This window comes from Denticeps clupeoides, chromosome 14 (assembly GCF_900700375.1).
Source record: "Denticeps clupeoides chromosome 14, fDenClu1.1, whole genome shotgun sequence".
Lineage (NCBI taxonomy): Eukaryota > Metazoa > Chordata > Actinopteri > Clupeiformes > Denticipitidae > Denticeps > Denticeps clupeoides.
Window position 1 is genome coordinate 8,705,067 of NC_041720.1, and position 17,255 is coordinate 8,722,321.

Genomic DNA, 17,255 nt, shown 5'->3' on the forward strand with positions numbered 1-17,255 from the left:
CGGCGCTGGAGTCCGATGATCAATGGCACACTTCAGATGAGGGCCGCCTCCTTTTACTTGCAAATGTACTGCTCATTTTGTGACGTTCTCACTCATGTGAACATTTACAAAGTACAAGCTTATGAAAGATTGAGACATGATAACACAGAATGCGGATGAAGTAACGATAAATTGGCTCTCAAAAGTTACATTTACAGCATATATCAGACGGCCTTATCCAGAGCGACTTACAGTCAGTATTTACAGGGACAGTCCCCCCCTGGAGACACTCAGGGTTAAGTGTCCTGCTCAGGGACACAATGGTGTTAAGTGGGGTTTGCACCTTGGTCTTCTGCTTCACAGTGATTGTCATTGTGAAAAGCCGCAGCAGAGCACAACGAATTGCGCATTTCGTTGTGTGCGCCGTGCGCTGTGCTGCTGTGTTTCACGATGACAATCACTTCACTTTCACTTTCATTATCAGCCATTGACTGCCATCATACTGTCACCTTATGTTGTTATCAGCTGATATTTGGCTAGCAGACTCACATTAGCCTATTGGCAAATAAGATGACATCACATTGTGTTGTATATTTGCGATCTGGTGTGGACAATGTGGCAGAATCTTTGTTGTAAAATAGGGTAATTAGTAGGTTCATCAGAATCAGAATCGCGTGCTTTGGCCAAGTATGTTAGTGAACACGAATTTTATTCCAGTTGATGGCACCTTTCAAGCACAAATGAGAGTGAGAGTGAAGGATTAAGAACATTTGACCTTTTACATAAACTATGAGCAAACTTTCCGTTTGTTTCAATGCGGTTGTCTAATTTTGGACTCAACTGTAGGCTTAGAATGTGTCTCCAAAGATTCCGCTGTATATAAAGATCAAATGAGGTGTTAAACCCATGTGATTCTTCCACAGCTCAGCCAGATATGAAGGAAGCGCTGCAAAGCAAGCAGGGGAAGTGATAAAGTCTACACTTTCAGCACAAACATGGCTAAACAATGGTAATGGGATCAGGACATTTAGACTACGAGTCCGGTTTGTTTGCGTGAAAGACGAGACAGGCGGGGCTCGGATCCTGGACGTCCAGATAGCTGGCAGACAAAACTCTGCAGAGTGTTTTCTGAACTTCACGTATCCTTTGAGGACTGACCGGTTTGATTCATTGGGCAGTGCGCTCATCTTTGAACTTTTGAAGACGGACGAGGTGGGCGACTTTTGCAGAATCCAGTCTTAACCGCTGCATCGCTCACACACGAATGTGTTTAGATGGACTGTGAATTATTCACCCACATTCATTTTGCAAGTTGTAATTTATGCGACATGCATTCAGAATGATTAACAGATGCTCGTAATGTAAAAAAAAAAAAAAAAGAAATCCTCTTCTGTGACCCAGTGAATGATGAACCGAGCCTTTAATGTCTTTTTGCATTTATTCATCTATTTGCTTTTGCTCCCACATTTTGTCTTTGGCACATTTGAGTGCGTCCAGAGGGTTATGCTTAATGGCATTCTTGTACGTGAAGAGCTCCCAGAGTGTGGAGTGGTTTAATTTTCCTTGTGGCAAGACCCACCCTAAACCAGTGCGTAAACAAGATGAATGATGGTTTTCTTTTCTTATTTTACTTGCCTTCATTGCAGAAGCCTGCCAATATCCTTGTGATGGGAGAAGGCCCCGAAAGAGGGAGAGTCAAAATTGGTAAGGACGTCTACCATCCAGAAGATGTAAAATCCTCAGCATGTTATGTAATCTGAGTCGGGGAGCCAAAGCCCCAACGGATGCATTTCGCATGAGTTTCCTTTATTCTTTTCTTCCTTTCTTGGCGCTCTGTGTATCCTGCGTTCACTTCACTATGCGACTTCTCCTAATTAATTAAGGCCACGGAAATCCCTAATCCCACGTCGGTGGGAGCCTCTTATCCCGAGGTTGGTTATAAATAATGACCTTTGCTCCTCCAGCCTGTCATCGGAGAGAGAGAGAGAGAGAGAGAGAGAGAGAGAGAGAGACCTCTGACAATAAACGTCCTTATATTTTTTGGTAACATCACCAGCAGGATTCTCTACACGGTCAGAAGATTAAAGCAGATGAAAAAATTATGTTGTTGATATTTTACATTCTGGATTGGGACATAACAGAATAAATGTAAGAGTTTTTCTTTTTTTAAATGAGAGAATACTTGTCAAATACATCTGTTGTTGTTAATTTATTCATGATGATCATGAACTGTAGCATATTAGCCAAAATGTCCCATACTTTAAGATAACTCATTTAGTCCCATTCAGGGACTTCCTTGCTGTCACGTTTAGTTTGTCCTAAAACAGACGTGCATGTAGGTGATGTGACTGCGTACAGGAAGACATTTCTTCATGGGAAGCTCAAATGCAGATGTGCATAGCAGTTAATAATAAATGACATTCAGATTGATATTTGATGCTGATATACAATTCATAATTGACAAAATAAAATTAACTGTAGACACATGATCTTTCTACTTTAAGGCATTTTGAGAGACAATGTGTCTACACTACAGTCACCAACGGGGACGTGAAAAGGATATATCTCCCAATTATTGGAAGGATTTCTGAATTTCTACAAACAGCAGCCATGATTCTCAGTGTTACATGAGACACGGTCCCAGCCCTCGGGTGGCAGGGTGGTTAAATGGATCCTCCTCCTCATTGCATAACTTTCTGGGCTATTTTGAGACCATGATCACCAGTCTGCAGTGCAAGGGTTCCTTTTAGCCCCCCTTCCTCGAATCATAAGGCTTGTGTGCTGTGGTGATGTCTGTGGGCCACTCGTAGCTCAAGAAGTGGCTGCAGGGCTGCGGCATCCTACAGCTGCGGAGAGAAATGGTTTAGAGGACTTCCAAGACTTTTAGCTTTGGGGCATTTGCGGCTGCAAGGCCGCAGTCCATCTGTGTCTCCAAAACCACCCTTCACGGAGACGGTTCAAGCAGAACCAGCACATTTACAGAGCCATAAAGAGATGGGCCATAAAAGCATACAGTAAGGCTGCTACGAAAAATGCATCGTCCTGGAATATAAATGCACTCTTGGAATTCCGGTCTTGGATCATGAATCATGTACTTTTGACACAAATGAGACTAACAGATGTGCAACAAATTAAAGGAGAAAAAAGACAAAAGATAAAGAAATGGAATGGATAACAGCAGCTTTGAGAGGAGGATGGTATCGCAGAATGATGTGCGATAACAGTGTGATAACAAAACTGCATGGAACAACAATGTCATGATTCAGTTTTAAATGAATTCAGCTAATGATTCATGAGTCATGATTCAGTTTGAACAATTCTCAGTATTTTACAGAATTATTTCATAATGGTTTTAACTTTATGGCTGCATGGCTTCTCCATAGAGATTGGTTCCAGCCATTGGTCTTCAGTGAGAATACATTTACATTTATAGCATTTCTCAGACACCCCAGAGCAACTTACAATCGATAGTTACAGGGAGACACTAAGGGTTAAGTGTCTTGCTCAGGGACACAATGGTATTAAGTGGGACTGTAGATTAATTAGGTGTGGATGAAGTAGGACCATCCAACCCCATTAGAAATAGATCAGGTGCTTTTTTTATATATAATTTAAGGGTAAGGGTGTCTAATTGAATGCTTTTTTAAAGTCCTTCAAAATAACCCAATGTTTTTGATGTATTATTAACATGATATTATGACATGGTTTAATTGTAGCAGATTTAGGCTACAAGACTAGGTACAAAACCTCTAGTGGATGCTCTATATTCACGAAGTTGTCAGGGCAGCATAATACCCAGCACACACATCTCCCAACCCACGCACACTGAGCCAAGAAACCACGGATTTAAAACCGAATGTTGTGGGTGACTAAACCTGGCCTAGTTTTCTGAGCAGAGATCTTTGCGTAAACAACTCAACACCTTTCCTTGAACCTCCCCCCAATGCAGAAGCTGTGTTGTGTTCATATTGTCGTTAGCTTGCATTCTCTTGCCATTTCAACAGACGACTTGCATGAATCAGGCACTTGATTTAGTTTTGATGATGTATTATTTGCATCTGTGTCTTTGTCTGTGTGTCTCTGCCATCTGTCGACGTTCCTGCAGCGGACATGGGATTTGCCAGACTCTTCAACTCTCCACTGAAGCCACTGGCCGACCTGGACCCGGTGGTGGTGACGTTTTGGTATAGGGCACCAGAGCTCCTACTAGGAGCAAGGCATTACACCAAAGCGATAGGTGAGGTATTACCACTTCTGGCCTTTCTGGATAGACGTGTAAAGTCGAGCATACACTGCGATTTTTCCAGTCCTGTGGTAACGCTCAGCTCAAATTGTACGACAAAGTCACATGCAATGAAAAGGCATTCGACACAACTGTTCACACTACATCAGCAATATGAACATGTTTTGGCAGTTTGTGCAATTTTATGAGCCATTGTTGTTCTGGTCATGATACTGGGTGAGGCAAAAAGGCTTGTGTGTGTCAATGAGCCGAGCTTCCGAGTGCTGCTGCTTGTACTTTAGTTCTGTGTTCGAACGTGCGCTGTGAGCGTGCGGGCCACCAAATTTCAAACAGGTAAATTTTTTTAATGATCATCTGGTCAGGACCTGGTCGGGAGGGGTGAATCGGTGCGGTTTACATTGTGTACACTATACCACACACAGGCAAACTGAGATTCGCTGGACTCCAGAATTTATCGCACAAGTTGGAATATCGCCTCAAAATGGGTCCAAAAAAATTGCACAATGTTTGCTGGCCTTAAGTGGAATTGTCCAGGTTCTGTTTGATGTGGAAAATGATTCTTACAGCCCAGAAATTGTCAGTGCAAGGATGCAAATACAGGAAACCAAGAAAGGTGTCACCTCTTCAGATGCCTTTTCCTTGCATCATAAGGAGCATATCAGCTTTATTTATGCAGAAAATACATCTCTACATTCAGATGGTTCTGTGTCATATTAAGGAGCTGCCAAATTGCAAAAGAATCTTTGTGATCTCAAGGCTCGGCTCTCAAGCCACATGGGGGTACAGATAGACTTCTAAGTTGCCTTTCAAGTGGACTTTAACCTTTAATTGTTTGGTTTGAAAGGCATCTAGCTGCAACTGCTAGGGTTGGGCTGGATTTTTTTCCATACTGATAAAAAAAAGGTTTATGTTGGTTAAAGCAGTTCTTTTTTTTTTTTACTGGACCTTTGTATATTATCTGATTGGGAAAAAAGGAAAAATTCATAAATTCTGATTCACAGAATTAATTCACAGAATGAATTTGCTCAGTGGCACCTCTGTGGCACTTTGGCAGCTCAGGATTCGAACCTGGAAGCTCCCATCTTACTTCAGTAGCGCTGACCTAATTAGATAGTATCAATAAGATAAGTAATTGTGAAATATCCATTATCAACCCAACCCAAGCAACTGTTCCACACATACCTTGTGTTGACTTTCATGTCATTCCATTTCCTGCAAAATTACTTGGCGGCCTATTATGGCTGGTGCCTGGCTCGGAATAATTGGCTGAGGGCCGCTTGGGTTTATTATAGAACAAATCACACTCAGCAATGTTTAATAAACAGACATAACTGCAAGTGACAGAATACAGTAGTAATTACATAGCTGACATGACGAACTTTTACCGAACGTCTGAACAGCATCACTGGGCTTGTTTAAGATGATGAAAAGATACAGAAATATGAATAGCTGGCTGTTTACATGAATACGAAACACAGTGTACTAAAGTCCATGTAATGGAGGTTTTCCGGTTGCAATTTTAGGTGAATAATAATTTTTTTTCAATTTCTTGCAGACATTTGGGCAATTGGCTGCATCTTTGCTGAGTTACTGACGTCAGAGCCCATTTTCCACTGTCGCCAAGAAGACATAAAAACCAGCAACCCATTTCACCATGACCAGCTTGACAGGATATTCAGCGTCATGGGCTTTCCAGCAGGTCCTTGCTATAACAATAAACACTCATAAAACCAAGTCTTCCCATCATTGTCTTGTTGTCTTAGCCTTCAGCTAAATGAGATAATCAGATTGCACGGCCACATGCACAATCTATATTTTGTGTTTTTTTTTTGTAGACAGTGATTACGGTGGCCTTCAGAAATACGGCAGTGTGTGGGGATGGTACCTTGATCCAAATCCTTAGTCCACCACTGTTACAAAATACACAAGTAGAAGATTATACATGCAATTAAAAGAATTGTGCAAACTTAAAAGTAAAATAAGAAAATTCCAAAGTAGCTTTATCAGAATAACAGGTCCACATTAGATGATTTGGAACCTGCCCTAAAACATGATACATTTGAAGAAATTTCAAGACACGTAGATCTTAGAATTATAGTTCAATAGAATTATCTTTACCATTTCAGCATAGTTACCCTTGTTTGTAGTGTAAATGGATTATATAGGCAGAGCTTGTTATAACGGAACCCTTGTTGTATTTTTAAGGCACATTATCAAACTACAGAAATGTTAGTGTCCACCAAACATACCTTTTGAAAGCATAAGGCTGCTAATTTCTACATCGTTTTGTTAAATGTGATTTTACATTGTGCAGTAAACAATAATGCCATCCTGGATGGCTTCAGTGCAGGTTCTCTGCTCTTTTTTTGATTAAATGAATTGATTAGGCGAACAGTCTTATTGGTTTTAGGTCTCAGCTGAGTGACATATTATCCACCCGTCCTCCAGGGATGTGAGTGTGCACAGGCTTTGGCCATCATTTCACTAATGGAAGAAACAATTGACCGCCACGGTGGTGCAGTGATTAGCACTGCTTCCTTCCTTATGAAGAGATCTCTGTTTGATTCTTGGATTTGGTGCGCTCTGTGTTCGTTTTGAATCCTGAGTCCTGATTTCTGAATCTTGAGCCTTGAATCCATTGCAAATATTACTGACGTATTATTGCTTTGAATACCCCAGATAAAGACTGGGAGGACATAAGGAAGATGCCAGAGTATCCAACGCTTCAGAAAGACTTCAGGAGAACGACGTGAGCTGCCTTTTTTTTGCTCCTGCCCTCTCAGACAGACTCCGAAGCGTTTATGGTTAAGGATTTATGTGCATGAGATTTTATTATACGCTTTTATTATGAAACTGATATTGAGCGTCCTGGTTTCACAGGTATGCAAACAGCAGCCTCATCAAGTACATGGAGAAACATAAAGTGAAACCAGACAGCAAAGTGTTTCTGCTGGTATGTCTCTTGTCGTTCCTCCCCCCTTTACTCCAGGCCCTTATTTACACAAGCTTTCATTCAAACAGATTTCAAAATTCAAACCTGACAGCAACTTCCATTCCTGTCTGAACACAGTTTATATACTTAATTTTCCATTTTCCACTTGTCCAATGTTGTGCTTAGATTATCTGAATGCAACCTGAAAAATTACATTCCTGTAATCCGCCTATCTTGGTTTTCCAATTTGTGCTGGGGGAACACGTTACTCCCAGATACGAGTTCCAGCTTTGGAGGCAAATGGGAGGCTCATTACCATTAACAGTAAAGTCCGACATTTTTTGTTAGAATTGCTCAGCCTCAAGCCATATTGTCTTGACTTTCTTATTCACACCCAGCTACAGAAACTGCTCACGATGGACCCTACTAAGAGGATCACTTCTGAGCAGGCTCTGCAGGACCCCTATTTCCAGGAGGACCCCTTACCCACCTCAGAGTGAGACCTACTAAATTGACCGGCACACAAACTCTTTTATTGTGTCAGGACTGCCTTTGTTTGTGTACCCGCCATGGTTCAGGCCGATTGGCTGAAAGCAGGTCATGTCTCAAGTGTGCCCTGGAATGTGAGGAAAAGGCATTTTATGCTCTCGCCCACATCTTATGCTCTCGCCCTCCGGTCTTACCCTTCCAGGGCGCCCTGAATAATTGGCGATGCCGTTTCATAAAAACGGAACGGGAGAAAAACAACTCGCCTCCGTGGACGCAAACAAACAAAGGAACTCCTTTATGCCACAGACTGAACCGCCGGCGCCAATTTCACAGTGCAGCCAGTCAAATGCCATATTTATCCCAAACATTTCTGTCTCATTTTTTTTAGTGTGTTTGCCGGCTGTCAGATACCATACCCGAAGAGAGAGTTCCTCAATGAGGACGAACCGGAAGAGAAGACAGAGAAGGTAAAGTTCCTTTCTGTTACACTGCGACAGTACTTTTTATGGATACCCTGGCCATATTTTATTTTGCATAACCGTGTGCTTTGGAAATATTGCGCCGACCATCATAAGCATTAGGCCAGCCAAACAGGGAACAAAGTGCAAACAGAACCGTCACCTGACAGACTCTGTAATTGAGAGACGGCGGAAATTTCCATCCATAAAGGGGTGCGGTGTTTGTGAAGAGAGCGAGGAGGAGGGGGGGGCAACAGATGCGGCCTTGGGAAGCGAAAGAATGAAAAGATAAGTGCGCGTAGCTGCGTAAAATGGCTGTTTCTGTGCTGAGCGGCAAAGGTCACAACCTGCATGAGTGGAGTGTCACTAATGTGCTGCGTTGTCCTCGCACAGATGTTCAATGGAGGTCAGTTTACAGCTCTGGAGATAAAACGCCGCTCTGCTGGGGAAACAGCTGGGCTGCTCCGTTCCTTGGACATCTTCGGATTATTCCGGAACACTTTATTGCAGGCCGAGGGTGGAGTGAAGACATTTACATTTACATTTACAGCATTTATCAGACGCCCTTATCCAGAGCGACTTACAATCAGTAGTTACAGGGACAGTCTCCCTGGAGCAATTTAGGGTTAAGTGTCTTGCTCAGGGACACAATGGTAGTAAGTGGGATTCGAACCCGGGTCTTCTGGTTCATAGGCGAGTGTGTTACCCACTAGGCTACTACCACCCTAGATTTCCTAGAAACTTCCAATGTTGACCTTCGCATCAGCAGGAATTTTATGATATGATGTAAAACATTATACACAGTGTATCACACTATAAAAATATGGACGTTCTAGCAGTTATTTTTGCTAAGTAGTTTAAAGATATGGTTATTTGGTTATTAAGATTTTGTTGTTTTCTTGAATTATTGCCGTAAAAGCCAGTGAACCTGTGCTTTCATGATTTCCTCTGTCAGTGTTGCCCTGCAGTGAGCAGGCGTGACACGTGTCCGGCCCCCAGCCGAGGTGAGCGCGAGTGTGTTCCTGTCACTGAGATAACAGGCGTGTCAGTCGCCACCCGTTTCCATGAACCCCGCGCCGCGCATCTCATTAGCGGCTGCTGTCGAGAGCGCTGCACCTGATACTGGCTGGAGTCGCCGCACACCACTTGACAGTCAAATCTGCGACTTGTAATCTGAACGTTCTTGCCATTTGTTTTGCATTTAGAGCGTTCCCCTAATACCGTATCTGAAGTCTCTTTCGAAATTCAGCCCTGGTGCAGAATTACAGCAACATCCAGTCCCACAATGAGATTTCACCAGGACACACCGTTTCGGTATCTGTAGCTTTAAATGCTAATGAGGAGGAGAGAGGTCTGTAGAAGTCGAGGGGGCATTCGCGTAAATGAAGTTATCAACACCATTCACCAATCCACAATGTTTGGCACAGACAGGAAGTCGTGTTGCCGTTTTTCCAAAAAAAAAATTAACCCAACTGAGTCTTGCATGACGGAACTAAAAAAATACATTTGGGCTAATTTTTACATCCAATCAATGAGCAACTGCAATGTTAGAAAACCATGATGGTTGTGGAGATGATGTTTTAGGGGAGGGGTGGGAAATTCTCTGGGGAAAAAAGCATAATCAATGAAAGGTAACCTTTCCCCCTTATCCCCCATAAAGGGGTAATTGGCCAAATCACTAATTTACATTTTACAGCATTTATCAGACGCCCTTATCCAGAGCAACTTACAATCAGTAGTTACAGGGACAGTCCCCCCCTGGAGCAACTTAGGGTTAAGTGTCTTACTCAGGGACACAATGGTAGTAAGTGGGATTTGAACCCGGGTCTTCTGGTTCATAGGCAAGTGTGTTACCCACTAGGCTACTACCACCCAGTAGCCTAGTGGGCTACTACCACCCACTTCAAATAAATAAGGAAATGAAATGAATACAACCGGTCGACCAGAACGACTGTGTATACCAATCAGTACATCCTCTTATTGACACCAAAACAGCCCCGTTCCATTGAGGCACAGACTCCACTATGCTCTGGTATCTGGCAGCAAGCAGTCAGTATCAGATCTGTGTTTAGTTTTCCAGCCCATCCCACAAGATGCTTGAATGGACTGAGATCATAATGAATAAGGGATAAGGGCATCTGATAAAATGCTGTAAAATGTCTGTCCTCCAAAAGGGTGGTCTTGAACTAGTTTTGCAGTGTGACAGGGTGCGTTGTCCTGCTGAAAGAGGGGATCAGGGAGCATTGTTTCCTTGAACAATGTTGTGAGGGGGGGGGTGTGTCGAAGTAGCATCCACATGATTGGCAGGACCCCTGTTCTGCTGTATAATACTCCACCCACTAAATAATCGTTGTGATTCACTTCCCCGTCAGTGGTCATAATGTTATGTCTGAAGTATTTGGACCATAGTAAAAAGTAATAATTACATAATGTTGACTGCTGTTTCCAAGAACCAGACACAGCAGCACCAGCAGACAGCTGCGCAGGGGCAGACGCAGCAGCAGGCGACGCAGCAGCAGGCCCCGTCCCAGCAGAGCTCTGCGCAGACCAACGGCACCGCAGGGGCCACAGGGGCCAACACAGGAGGGGGCATCCAGCACGGCCAGGACCAGGGCCCCCCCAACAAGAAACCTCGAATTGGGCCCTCAGGAACATCCTCAGGCACCGGGGTTCTGCAGTCAGAGTACCAGGTAATCGTCCAGTGAGGAACATCTAGTTAACGGAATTTTTTTTTATCATATAAGACTAATTACCTCCAACATCATTAGATCGTTGGACAAAATATTGTGTTTGCTTTTTTTTTGTTGATCACTACAGTCACAATATAATATAATCCATGTGTAAAATTCAATACATTAAAAAATGTAAATATTGTATTATAGATTTTTTTTCAATTCAAATTAAGAACTTTAATAAATGTTTGTAAGTATTTAAAAATATCCTTAATGGATTCACATGTAATGGATAATGTTTAACATAGAAATTCACTTTCGTACGTGTGAAAGAAAAGTATACATGGGGTCGTGTTCACACTCACAAAAGCTGAAGTTCCATTTTCAGGGCTATGGGCCAGGGGTTAAATGTTCCTGTTCTTGCTAGGCCATTTTTCTGGGTTCCCCTGGCAACTGGTTAATGGCAGAATGCAGTGTGGGCAGGTGCCCGGCCGAACAGAATGTTCCAGAAAGATGGATCTGAAACAATGTACTGTAGAGAATATGATGTGTTGGCGCTTTCGCCACACAGTTCTGCCTGTAGGACTTACCGGCGCAGACTGAAAGATGTATAGCCAGGCAGCAAGCCGGGAACCAGGAACAGGTGGTGGAACTGCCAGCCTGTTTTTCCAGTTCATGCATTTGGATAGTGGTCCATTCTTGATGAAACCAAAGCTGTTTTTAGACATGAACTGCCAACATTAAGCACGTGAATAAGTGTAAATAGACCCAATAAATTCAGTTAGTACAGTGGCCTGGGTGCAGAAGGTGCGCTCCAGAGTATGACAGACCCTTCAGTTGACACCCAACACACTTGTCCCTTCTGACACAAGTAAAAACTCCACACAAAAAAACTCTAGGAGAGAGAAATAAAGGAAGCAACCTTGGGAAGGAGTGATACAGAGAGGGATGCCCTTCCAGGGTAGAGTGAGCCTGCAAGTGGTGTCAGTGCGGGGTTTGTGGCGGTTTGTCCAATAGACCGGAGACCGTAGGCAGCCGTGAGACCAGATTCTCTTGGTTGGTGTTACCTCTGCTGGTATCACACCAGCGGTCTTGCTGTGTTCTTCATTCTTGCGTTTGACCTGTATTTAAACATCTGAATGGGTTTTATGATTTGCAATGACTGCGATGGGAAGAGGCAGGAGAACCTCAGCGCCACGAGACAACGAGAAACAGAGGAAGACGGAAATAGAACCTGCAGACGCAGCTGTCAACAAGCCGCGCTCCATGCTGCAGTGTGATCTATTCCTACCCGCATTATCTAGGCGCTATCTATAGCTCAGTGTCAGCAAGGTGAGAGAGGAGGGGTGAACGGGCCACAGCGAGAGAGAGAGAGAGAGAGAGAGAGAGAGAAGAAGAAGCCTACATGATTACGGAAAGGGAAACCTGAGAGGGCAGGTAAATGGTCAAATAGATGAATATGTCAGTGCAAGCACTTCAAATTGACAAATCGTACAAAGACAATTATTATAATTCATTCAATTGCCAGAACCCAACCTGGGACACCAGCCAACCACAGGACACACACACACCATTCACTCACACACTCAAAGTACGGAAAATTCAAAATCGCCAATCCAGCTAGTGTGCATGCCTTTGGATGGCCGGCGGAAACCGGAGATCCTGGGGGAAACCCACGCCAACACCGGGAGAGCACGCAATCTCCATACACACAAGGCCCATGTGGAGGTGTGAGCGCATTGACTATCCACTGCTCCAAATCATAACGCTCACTGGAAATTCACCACGATTCCTAGCGTATGGAGATGCAATATTTCATAACGTGTCTTGATTTGAGGATAGTGTTAGTAGCTGCCGTACTTTATAAGGTATGCTCCAGTTTTATGTTTGATCATCTGGTGTGTACTCGGAGTGAGATCCTTATATGGAGCCATCATGCCGAGGAGCTGTGCATTTCCTTGTTTCTTCTGATGCTTTATGCTGAAATTCTTTCACGGTTCAGGCCAGTGATACATATTTCTTGTTGATGATGTGGCCTTTAAAAGGGGAGATCAATAAAGGCATTAAAAAAAGTTCAACCATTTATGTTTGAAAAATGTAGCTTGCAGTCGCCACATATCCTGTCTTCAAGGGGTGGTAGTAGCCTAATGAGTAAAACACTCGCCTATGAACCAGAAGACCCGGGTTCAAACCCCACTTACTACCATTGTGTCCCTGAGCAAGACACTTAACCCTAAGTTGCTCCAGGGGGACTGTCCCTGTAACTACTGATTGTAAGTCGCTCTGGATAAGGGCGTCTGATAAATGCTGTAAATGTAAATGTAACCTGGTATATTTGTGGTATATTCACATTTTGTGAGGCGTAAAGTTGCAGTAGCATCAAATAAAATTTAAAGGACATATTCTGTTAGAATGAAAGAATCAACACTGTTCAGGTGATCACAAGTAAATTTGATTTACATTGGGGTGTGTAAACTTTTGCAATTCAGGATAAATTATTGAGAAGGTGCTAGAATGGTGGAGTTCCCTAGCATAGTGGCAACAGAACAGATGGGTGTGTGTGTGTTTTCAGGGAACGTATGCTATATTTAGCTCATGTCTATGATGGCACATAGACAGCTGTTAGCTGCTGTGACCTCAGGATCCTCGGTAGATGTGTTAATATGAGAGGCCTGGAACTCTCAGCATCACTCGCTGCGCCCCACTTTCCCTTTCATTGATCACTGTCCCACCCCTGGGCTACCCCAGCATGCACTTATGCCTCCTGTGCCAATCAACTGTCTCCCCTTTCTGGTTCTCAATCGCTGATGTTTCCCTTCCCTTTGTGATCATCTTTCAGTCTCCATCTCTCTTCTGCTTCACCTTGTTTGGTAGGAGTTTGCCTCTCCTTTTCGTCCGACCCTCGACCGGGAGTATGCGTGTGCGAGAAGGAGAAAGAACTGCCCAGGAGTGGTTCTGGCCAGTCAGAATCAGTCACTATGTTAACATGTCAGTGCTGACCTCACCGCTGCTGGTGCTCATGTGACAGTAGTGCAACAGCGCCCCCCTTTGTTCATTCTGTGCTTCTGCACACAGCAACAGTTTGCAGGGATCCAGACCTGTGTTCTAAATGTATTAAATAGAATGTCTGAATAATGCAACCAATTCCAAAAAAAAGGTTGGGACAGGAGCGATTTATGGATAGTAATATTGTTTAATTAATGATGTTATTTTAAACAGGTGATGTCAGCAGGAGATTGTAATTATGATTTAGTACAAAAGCAGCACCCAAGAAAGGCCTAGTGCTTTAGGAGCAAACATGGGCCGAACATCGGCAGTTTGCCAACAAATACATGAGAAAATTATAGAAATGTTTAAAAACAATGTTCCTCAAAGGAAGATTGGAAGAGATTTGAGAATATTTCACCTCCAACAGTACATAACATAATTAAAAGATTAGAGTAATCTGGAGGAATTTTAGTGCACAAAAGACTAGCTGAACAACCATGATCTCTGATCCCTCAGACGGCACTGCATTAAGAATCATCATTCATCTACAAGCGATATCACCACAGACTTTGGCACTAGTACTAGACGACTTTTGTCTAGTACAAAAATACGTAGTTACATCCACAAATGCCAGTTAAAACGGTTACTGTGCTGTTAACAGTGTCTAGAAGTGCCGTCGACATCAGGGATAGACCATCAACAAGCAACATGTCCAAAATCCATGGTCTGTCATGGTATGGGGTTGTGTCAGTGCACTTGGCAATGGTAACTTGCACTTCTGCGATGGCACCATTAATGCTGAAAAGTACAGGGACAGCCATCCATATTTCAACAGGACAAGGCAAAACCACATTCTGCACACATCACATAGCCCTGGCTGTGGAGGAAGGGGGTATGGCTCCTTGACTGGACTGCCTGCAGTCCCGAACTGTCTCCGATAGAGAATGTGTGGCACATTTTGAAGGACAAAATGCCACAACAAAGACATTGTACTGTTGTCCACCTTAAGACTTGTTTGAGGGAGAATAGGACAGAAATACACCTTTCATCACTTGGGTGTCCTTAGTCCCTAAACGTCCTTTAAGTGTTGTGAAAAGGAATGGCAATAGCTTTACTGTTCCAACTTTTTTTATGTGTTGCAAGAACCAAAATTGGAATATGTGTTTATTTTAAGGACTGGGCTTTTTTTAAGGACTGATTTGGGGTTGTATATACCGTACAACTGAATGGCAAATTAATATTACTTTATTTACTGACACGTTACTGACATTGGAGTTGGAATACTGGAAGGTGTGTTTGGATGAATTATTATGACAAATACATTTCAGCTTCAATGAAATATTAGCATATGCAATTGCACTCTATCATGACCTTTTTCTACAAGCAATACGCCATCATATCTCATTACCATATCATATCTGCAAATTCCACAGATTTGTAATAACACAAAGCCTCCTATTCAAAATGGCAATTATTTAAGAATTGGATGTAATATAATGAATTATTGCATTTTCTTTTCTCTACAGCACTCCAGCTCACGCCTTGGTTATCAAAGCAACGTCCAAGGTTCCACTCAGTCCCAGAGCACCATGGGATACTCCACATCATCTCAACAGAGTTCTCAGTACTCGCACCAGTCCCATCGCTACTGAGGCAGCGTAACCCCTCCCTCCCCACCTCAAGGCATACTGGACCCTGCCAGCCAAGCCTCCTCGGCTCCATACTGCTCTTCCACATACCCCAGTCCACTGCCATAATACACCGTTACACACACGTAAACACGGCAACACAGCCTGGCTGTCCTTCCCAGACTGTATTTGTTGTCATACTTGTAGCTACACGTCTATCACATCCTTTCAATTTAAACCTGTCGCCTGCATACGCCCAAGTTGAGCGGCAAGCAGAGCCGAGTTAATATGATGTAAAATGGCAGCCACTTAATTGCCAAGAAGGTAATCCAGTCTAGACAATGTCGACTGACTCCTGTAACCAGCAGTGTTTTGAATTTTCAAACGTATTCATAGTAACAATGCTATGGAGGCTTACACAACCATACAAGCACATAAAAACCTTCACCAAACCCAAACCAAATACACTCATATCCACTGCCACACAAACACACACTCTACCTGTATCATCTTGCTTCACTCATCCCAGTTTTCACCGTCTCTGAACCACAAGGGCTGGGGGGGGGCATGGACTTTTCCACCCAGGGGCTGCACTACGAAGGCAACTAAACATAGGAACCAAAAATTGAAATAACAAACCATGGCAAGGTGGTCCTCCATTCTCAGAGGGCCGATAGGAGACTGACGAGAGACGGAAAAAAAAGTCCGGTACAAACTTGACACATGTACAAAAAGGAAAAAAGAAAAACTGATCCTTAGCACTTACGTGAATGGATGAATTCATTCTTTATTAGGATGGAGACATGAGCGGAGCACCTTTTTTCTATTGGTTTAAGAAACTTATATTGCCTGATTTATCTGTAGATGTTTTCTCTGTTGTTTTTTTTTTGTAAATATTTTACTATATTGAAAAAAAAATGTAAGAGGGTATAAGAAGGCCCTCATAATACACCATAACGGCAACTAGAATCAAACGAACAAGCAGAAATGTGTTTCAAATGGGAGGAGAGGAGACCTCAGTCTGATGAAGTGGTCAGCTAAATGGTGGCTAATTTTACTTTTGGATCTCTGTTAAAATTCACTTGGTTTTCGGTCATTCTCACAAGTCACCAGAGTATGTGTTTATCGCTTATCGACCTTCATGGCTGTCTGACCTAGACAGTTCATTGTCATCAGGGGTCATTGCAGGCCATTGTGCTACTCTCATGGGGCCGACTGACTGACTGTTACATCTTGCCGTTGCCCCGCCCCCGCACTCCTCCCCTTAGCATAACGATTGTTCTGTCCAAATGAAGCTTTGTCCGTTCCTTGTGTGCACTGACGACCTGATGTCACGAAGCCCTGGAACAAATGAGGTGCGACACACCGCTGAGGTCACCCTTGTTCCCTGCCTCCTCAACTCCAGCCTTCCCTGAGCGAGGGCTGAACATTTCAACAGGGAGAGACAGGGACACCTCAGCGTCCTGTGGAATTTAAACTAGAAATGGACCTGCACTGTGGGACCTGCACAATGTAAGACTCAGATAAGTGTTTTTTTTTTTTCTTTTACATTTACATTTACATTTATGGCATTTATCAGACGCTCTTATCCAGAGCGACTTACAATCAGTAATTACAGGGACAGTCCCCCTGGAGCAACTTAGGGTTAAGTGTCTTGCTCAGGGACACAATGGTAGTAAGTGGGATTTGAACCTGTGACTCTGTAGTCTTCTGGTTCATAGGCAAGTGTGTTACCCACTAGGCTACTACCATCCCGTCTTTTCTTTTCAAAAACACTGACATCTTGCAGCTCATTTCAAGGTATTAACTTTACTGCCTGTAATTATGTACAAAGGTGTTTAAAATTGAATCATAAAGAAGGTGTGG

At 43.2% G+C, this 17,255-nt stretch overlaps 1 protein-coding gene across 2 annotated transcripts in view; it reads left to right on the plus strand.

The window, feature by feature from the left end:
• cdk19 (cyclin dependent kinase 19) overlaps positions 1-17,255 on the plus strand; it is a 49,023-nt gene that overhangs the window by 29,123 nt on the left and 2,645 nt on the right. For both annotated transcript variants that reach the window (XM_028952981.1, XM_028952982.1), the window contains exons 5-13: positions 1,626-1,683; positions 4,085-4,216; positions 5,778-5,921; positions 6,902-6,971; positions 7,103-7,175; positions 7,553-7,650; positions 8,032-8,110; positions 10,552-10,791; positions 15,288-16,901. In XM_028952981.1, coding sequence (XP_028808814.1) covers positions 1,626-1,683; positions 4,085-4,216; positions 5,778-5,921; positions 6,902-6,971; positions 7,103-7,175; positions 7,553-7,650; positions 8,032-8,110; positions 10,552-10,791; positions 15,288-15,413 — 1,020 coding nt within the window. In that variant the 3' untranslated portion in view covers positions 15,414-16,901. The remainder of the gene's footprint in view (positions 1-1,625; positions 1,684-4,084; positions 4,217-5,777; positions 5,922-6,901; positions 6,972-7,102; positions 7,176-7,552; positions 7,651-8,031; positions 8,111-10,551; positions 10,792-15,287; positions 16,902-17,255) is intronic.